Source organism: Orycteropus afer, unplaced genomic scaffold, assembly GCF_000298275.1.
Source record: "Orycteropus afer afer isolate SDZICR_OR568_19922 unplaced genomic scaffold, OryAfe1.0 scaffold00505, whole genome shotgun sequence".
NCBI classification, from domain to species: Eukaryota; Metazoa; Chordata; class Mammalia; order Tubulidentata; family Orycteropodidae; genus Orycteropus; species Orycteropus afer.
Genome location: NW_006922092.1, coordinates 1793332 through 1801436, shown reverse-complemented (window position 1 = coordinate 1801436; position 8105 = coordinate 1793332). Strand labels below are relative to the sequence as shown.

General features: G+C 37.3%; 1 protein-coding gene across 1 annotated transcript in view; it reads left to right on the top strand.

Moving 5' to 3' along the window:
- Positions 1-280: 280 nt before the first annotated feature.
- Positions 281-8105, top strand: part of LOC103209600 (alpha-fetoprotein-like) — a 72484-nt gene continuing 64659 nt past the window's right edge. The window contains exons 1-4 of the mRNA XM_007955492.1: positions 281-365; positions 1714-1765; positions 1930-2071; positions 3384-3592. Of these exons, the coding sequence (XP_007953683.1) occupies positions 281-365; positions 1714-1765; positions 1930-2071; positions 3384-3592 (488 nt within the window). The remainder of the gene's footprint in view (positions 366-1713; positions 1766-1929; positions 2072-3383; positions 3593-8105) is intronic.

The window sequence follows — 8105 nt, the reverse complement described above, 5'->3', positions numbered from 1 at the left end:
GCGTTTATTGATTATTACAAGGCATGTATGTTGTAATCTTGAAAGAACAACTAGAGTGACATGGCTTGTTTTAAATCCAATATCCATTAATGAATACCATTACCAAATTTTTTTTTTCATTATCATGAATTTCTCAATGTTATCAGGGTCACTGTGGCCTGGAAAAAATATTCACCAGAGAAAGGTTAATTGTTAATGGCAATTAGCTGTAAAGGATATAAAGGGATTGTTCATTTCTCCTAAAAGACTGAACATCTTTTGTAAATGTTCATCTGGAATAATGAAGACTTTGAGAACCGTATCTTTTCTTATTTTCTTAATCTACATTAAATGTCACACTCTTCAGAGAAGTTTACAGGATGCAGGTAGGGAATCACTGCTACTTATAATCTATGAATCCCATGTGCCAGGAGATAAGACATGATCACTGCTAAAATGCACATGACAGGCTTATCTTCCTCAGCAGTCACCACTGTCAATACTGTCATTGCCAGTCACCAGAAATTAACTTGTGGGAGCAATACAGAAAGAGAGTAACACATAAATATCTTTAGGATTTGTTGAATTACTTCCACTTTAGTTTTGGGAATATTAAATTTCAAACTTGTATTCAAAATTGGATACATAGCAACAGTGTGAATAATATTATGAGCTACATTACTCATTCCCTACATGTGCCAGGCACTGTACGCAGATCTACAAAAGATGCTTTCATTTAATCCAAGCCACCATCCAATGTGTTAGAATTTATTTCATTTTACCTATAGAAACATAAACTTGAGAGGCTTAGTTACTCTCCCATGGTCACGTATAGAACCAGAGCTGGAAACAAACTCACAACAGCTATCTCCTAAGCCAAGGCTCTTTTCCCTACATTAATATAGATGATAATAATGGTTTCTTTATTAAATAGATAGTCTCTAAGCTTGTTACAGGCTGATAGTATAAAAAGGAAGATATGGCTCTATCTAAGGATTGTGATCATTGTGCCAATATGTCAGTGGTGAGTGGGGATGGTAAAGAAGGTAGAGATGATGAGCAAACAAAGATGTGTGAGATATTGTCTTTGCCAAATGAAGTGTGGGAGAGAGTGTTAATATTTATGCTTTTGTTCCCAATAGTAAACTTTTGTTTCTTTAATATTTCTTTTATGTGCTAATAGCTAGAGTCTCTGGATCGTGCCAGCAATTAAGCACTCAAAGATTAAGTGCTCAAAATTAAGCACTCAAAGCAATTAAGCTGAAAGATTGGTAGATGGAACCTACCCAGAGGTATCTCCAAAAATAGGTCTGGCAATTTTCTTTTGAAAGGGCACAGCCCTATGGAGCAATTGTACTATATACAGAGTGGGTTGCCATGAGTTGGAATTGACTCAACACCAACTAAAAATTACAGTAACAAATAACCAAATTATCAAGTTTAATTAATTTAAAAGTGTCAACACAAATATGTATAGCTCTTCTTGACCAATGATAGATTTCAGCAACAGAATGTATTTGAGTATAAATATATCACTTACAGAATACAGTTTGCATACTAGTGAATACAGTTTGCATACAGTTTGCATTCTAATAACTTTTTCTGATTAATTTGTGGTGAATAAAAATAGATATAGAAATTTTTAAGTGATTAAATACCAAATTCAGAGTTATAAAGTGAGATTTCAATTTGGAAAATTTCCTGTTGTGCAAATAAAGCCTCTTTTATTTTCAGCCATGCAGCACCTTTACAGCCAGAATTATTTGGAGAAGAACTTAAGAGACATGTGAGTTTTATTACCAATGTTCTTTTATCTGACAATTGAAATCAGACTAATGAGTTATAGAGGATTTGGGGGTGGGAGAAGAGACAGGGCAGTGACACAAACAAAACATGAAGGAGAAAAATGATTTGATTCTATAGTTAATTCTCCCAGTTGTTATGCTTCAGGACCAGTATTATGGTTGCCCAGTTTCTTCAGAAAGCAACTTATGAAGAAGTGCAAACCATGGTTAAAGAGCTGCTAGATCTTGCAGAGAAGTGCAATGGCCTCAAGTCACATGAGCCACCTTCAGAATGCTCTCACCAATTGGTAGGTGGATCACATTCTGCCTTTTTCTCTTTGTCAAACTAAATTACAGTCAGAGATGTTGTTATGAAGGGGCTTGTTGAATAATTAGAGTTCAAAGGCAACACCCAAGATACAATCTTTGTAGGTTTGTAAACCTACACTGTATCAGATCATTTCTGAGAGATCAGGCTCTGAGATCCAAACATTCAACAGAATGAATTATAATCTGGAATATCATTTTTTTCATTTAAATTGATCTCTCTGTCTCTGTCACTAGAATACTATTGTCTGACATTCTCACTAAAAAGTTCCAGGGAAATGGAACTACACATCAAAAAAAACATTTTCTTAAAGAATATGAAGAGAAAGAGAGAGTGAAAAGTGAATGTTGTTATGGGCTCTTTCCCAGTGAGTAGAAAATCATGACAAATTATTATTATCTCATGAAGTTATTCTATCTTATGATTAGAAAATTCAATAATAACATTGTTTTTCTTGGAAAATGCTTGATAAACACTAATTAATATGTTCTTACATTTACATACTTTTTAGACTGATTATTTTCATGCCAAATAATTTAAAATACCAAGTAGTTTTCTTCTTTATTTGTAGATGTTGTACTCCATCTTCCTGAGACTAAAGGGTAACTTTGACTAGACTCTGAATAGATACAGAAAAATCATCAATCTCGTTAGATACACATTTTTCTAAAGAGAAGCCCTTCCACCAATGGCTGATCTCACTTATTTTGAAGTGATTCTTACTAGTTTCCTTTTCAGAAGATGACTTGTCTCTGCTCTTATCTTCCAGATCTGGAAATAAATGTCATTTGGGGTTTCTAGTGTTCCAAATATTAATTGCCTTTGAAAAGTACTTGAAACCGAATTATTACTTTTCCATTTGGATATTTGACACTGAATGTACTTTGCTTCAGAGTTCAATTCTTAAAATAAACTCCCATGGAAACCAAGCAAAAAACAATTAGGAAAAAGGAAAACAGATTACCATCTATTTCTTAGTGGATAATTGCCATTACAAATGCCTTGATTTCTTTAAGCCCTGGACATTCTGGGTCATATTTATTTTTATAATTCTTATCTATATGGAAATAAAGTAATTAGGTGAGAGACAAGAAGAATGACAAATACTCTTTAGTCAAGGTCTATGATGTGGGGATTTGGAATGAAAACTTAAAAGCCATTTGCTCAAGACCTATGTCTAGAGATTACTGGATGTGAAAGTTAGCAGTGTGTAATCAGTTGCCTTAACTTTCCTATGGTAAGGAATATTGACTGCAAACACTTCCCCTTTAAGTTATCTTTTTCTTCTATAGATGATTACCTTCCTAGAACATGTTTGTAACAACCGAGGAATGGTTGACAAATATGGGTTTTCTTACTGTTGTGGTAAAAATAACACAGCAAGGCACAAGTGCTTCCTGTCACATAAAAAAGATGATGCTGGTTGCAGGGATACCTTCCAAATTCCAAATCCTGACATCTGTAAGACGGACAAAGAGAATCGAGTGTCAGTGAAGGAGAGGTAAGCTGTTTCTCCTCATCGTTGTAGTGGAGGAACTTTCTAATTTTATAGACAGATTTGTTTGTTCTTCTGGCACTCTATGGTGCTTTCAATATTCTTCACCAACACAATTCAAATGTATCAATTCTTCTTCAGTCTTCCCTATTCATTCTCCAGCTTTCACATGCATATGTGTCGATTCAAAACACCACAGCTTGTATCCTGTGCGCAGTAGTCTTCACTGCTTATCTGTCAGTGTATTGTACTGTGGTGGCTTGCATGTTGCTGTGATGCTGGAAACTAAGCCACCTGTTTTTCAAACACCAGCAGGGTCACCCATGGTGGATAGGTTTCAGCAGAGCTTCCAGACTAAGACAGACTGGGAAGAAGAACAGGGCCATCCACTTCTGAAAAATTGACCACAAAAAACCTTATGAATAGTAGTGAAAGCTTGTCTAATATACTGGAAAACTTTATGAAACGGATAGCAGTGAAACTTTATGTTATCCATAATGCCGGAAGATGAGCTCCTCAGGTTGGAAGTCACTGAAAATGTGAGTGGTGAAGAGTTGCCTCCTTAAAGTATAATTGACCTTAGTGGTGTGGATGGAGTCAAACTTTAGTGACCTTCAGTTGCTGATGTGACAAGATTCAAAATGAGAAGAAACACCTGCAAACATTTATTAATAAGCAGAACATGGAATGTAAGAGCTGACTCAATGGCACCTAACAACAACAATAATGTGGTTGATTATTTTGAGGTTACATACCTCTCTGTATTATTATTCATTCTCATAATTATTATTATTATTCACTTTATAGGCCTGTCTAGCGTTTGACTGAACATTGCAAAGTCCCTGGGGGATAGGTTCAGTTTCAAGCTTGATGTGTGTCTAAGAGCCACAATCTTGAGGATTTCATCAATCTCTATCAGAGAAAAAAATCTGGTCTATCATTTTTTTTTTCCTTCTCTTTCTTTCAAGGACTTTCTGTTTGGATCCTGATCAAAGCAGTCAGTAATGGTAGCCAACGGCATCTATTTCTTCTATTCCTAGAGTAGTGGAGGCTGTAGTTCATATGGTCCATTAGTCCTTTGAACTAATTGTTTCCTTTAGTCTTTGATTTTCTTCACTCTTCTTTGCTCCAGACGAGGAGAAGCCAAAAGTTGCATCTTAGATGGCCATGTTGGTTGCACTTTGTAATCTTTAAACGTTCAATTCAAAAACTGATTTATAACATCCACCTAGAGAGAGTAGCATAATAGCAAGTGGTGGGCAAGCTCATTCATATTTTGTTCCCATTTGTTTTTCCCCAATATCAGACATGTTGGAACCTGTCTTATTTCCTGCTGCATAGTCTTTTCTCCCATATTGGCTGGGCTACTTACCTCCTTTTTGAAGGCTCAACAATCTCTTGGCAATTCTGGCCCTGGATATGTGGATTAAAGGAGTTTAGGTTACTCAGCATTAAGCCACTGTGTCTCCTCATTCAACTCTAGTCTAGAGTTTCAAGTCTAAAATATCTCAACTGGTGAACTTATGTTGTACCAACTAGGAAACCAAAATATGAGCTTGGCTACCCATTTACTGTAGTGTTATCCACTCTAGGTGGGAATTACAGAATCAGAATTATTGAAGTGAAACTCATTTCTGTTGTAATTTTTGCTGGTTTCTAGGTTTTTAGTGACAGAGTTTCTCCATGCTTATCAGAGATCCTACTTACTATCCCTTGACAAGTCTAATAGCCTCTTGCCTGATCTATTATTTGCTATTAGTCCCCAACACTCTGTGTGTCATACTCTGCTTACCTGACTGTACATTTCAACAACATTTGTTACTGATCTGACTGATCTAACCCTTAAGTAGATGGATCTCTTTGCAAGTCCTACCCATTGCCACCTAGTTAATTCTAACTTATAGTGAGCCCCATCAGGTTCTCAAGGTTGTAAATCTTTATGGAAGTAGATTGCCTCATCTTTCTCCCATGGAGTAGCTGGTGGGTTTGGACCACCTGCCTTCTGGTTAGCAGCCCAATGCATTCACCACAGTGTCACAGAGCTCCTATGCTATGTTCAGTAATTTCTGCATTCTGTTGGATCATTTTCTTTGGAATGGACACAAATATGGATCTCTTCCAGTCTTTTTGATTCATTAAAAGAGAGCATTGTATACATATAAACAAACCCATAGTTACTATAACTTTGGTATTTAAGAAATTTTCAATAATTATTTTGATCATTATAAATTCTTATTTTTTATCCTGACTCTAGTACCTAACTTCCAACCAAATATAACCTTATTTTACCTTTGCTAAAGGGGCAAGGAGGCCACATCTTCTGACCTCCTCTAACAGCACAAGAGGAAGACAGAATCACTATCAGTAGCCCAAGGCCTATTTGTGCAAGGCCAGACATGCTGCCTCCCTCCAGTCCTTTCACCAATCGTTCCTCCCAAAGCACCCACCACCTCTTTCCTGGGTCCAATAATTCATTGCAGTGGCCACACAGAACTCACAGATTATGGGGTTTATTAGGGAAGCACCAGATTACAATTCAAGTTCAGGAAAAATGCTCAGTCTCTCTCAGCCCACCGTCTCTCACCCAACAGTCTCTCACAGTCTCTCTCCCAGCAGTGCGTGTCCCTCAGTGTCTCTCTCAGCAATGCATGTCTCTTGTGTCTCTTTCCCAGCAGCACATGTCTCTCAGGAGTGTGTCCCTTCTCAGCAGTATGTCTTTCTCACCCAGTATTCAGAGAACCTTCTGCCTCTAGGAGGTCTCCTTTTGAGCCTGGCAGAGTGGCCAAACTAGCCAATCATAACATCAGAATACTAAGCATCTGAGAGAGAGCAAACATTGTTCCAGAACATTGTTTTGTGCCACGCCCAACAGAAATACCCTATGTGGATAACATTTACAATCAGGAGCTCCTCAGTTGTTCACAACAAATTCCACAATGGAGTTTACAAAGACTTATGGCTAGAAAAGCCATATCAGTTAATTTACCACACCACAACCTTTAATAGGGACATTTCATTTTCAATGTCTCTATTTATTAGAGTGTGCCTGACACAAGCCATGATATTTTAAATCACCTTGTATGCATGTGAGAGCTGGACAATGAATAGGGAAGACTGAAGAAGAGTTGATGTTTTTGAGTTGTGGTACAGGCAAAGACTGTTGAGGGTGCCATGGACTGCTAAAAGAACTAACAGATCTGTCCCTGAGGAAGTGCAGCTGAAATGCTCTTGGAAGCAAGAATGGCCAGACTTTGTCTCACCTACTTTGGTCATGTTGTCAGAAGGGACCATTCCCTGGAGGAGGATATCATGCTTGGTAAAGTGGAGGGTCGATGAAAGAGGGGAAGGCCTTCAACGAGATGGTTTGACACGGTGGCTGTGACAATGGGCTCAAGTATAGTGGGGATCATAGAGCTGGCGCGGGATCAGGTGGTGTTTCGTTCTGCTGTTCATGGGATTGCTATGAGTCAGAAATGACTCGACGGCACTTAACATTTATTAGAAAGCTTTTTTTTTTATACTATGTTAAACTCGGCCTTTGGAGATTTGAAATGGGATTGGCTCATCTTGAATGTTCTCTATGGGAACTTATTTACTGTAAAAAAAAAAAAATAGAACTTATAATTCAGCATAATACTTTATAGAATGCAGCTGTGTAGAATGTTGTTTTCTTCCCTGGTGGTTTTCTAACTCCAGGTCCTTGCACATTTCATTATAATATTGGCTGTGTCTTCTCCAGCTGCTCTTTGAAATCTTCTCTTCTGCTTTTTTATCTCATCATTTCTTCCATTTGATTTAGCTACTCTCCACTCAAGGGCAAGTTTCAGAATATCTTCTGACATCCATTTTGGTCTTTTCTTCCTTTCTCATCTTTTTAATGACCTTCTGCTTTCTTCATGGATGATGTTCTTGATGTCATCCCACAGTTCCTCTGGTTTTCAGTCATCAGTGTTCAATGCATCAAATCTATTCTTTAGATGGTCTCTAAATTCAGGAGGGATACAATCAAGGTCATGTTTTAACTCTCAGAGACTTTTTTAATTGTCTTCAACTTCTAGTTGAACTAGCATATGAGCAGTCGATGGTCTGCTCCACAGTCAGTTCTTGGCCTTTTTTGGCCAAAGATATTGAACTTCTTCATCATCTCTTGCCATAGATGTAGTCAATCTGATTCCTGCATGTTCCATCTGGCAAAGTCTACATGTATAACCATAATTTATGTTGTTGAAAAAGGTATTTGCAATGAATGTCATTGGTCTTGCAAAATTCTGTCATGTGATCACCAGTGTTATTTCTATCACCAAGGCCATATTTTCCAACTACTGGTGACTCTTTGTTTCCAACTTTTGAATTCCAGTCACCAGTAATAATCAACACATCTTGGTTTCATGTTTGGTCAATGTCAGACTGCACAAGTTGTTAAAAATCTTCAATTTTCTCATCTTTGGTTTTGGTAGTTGGTACATAAATTTGAATAATAGTAGTATTAACTGGTCTTCCTTGCAGGTGTATGGATATT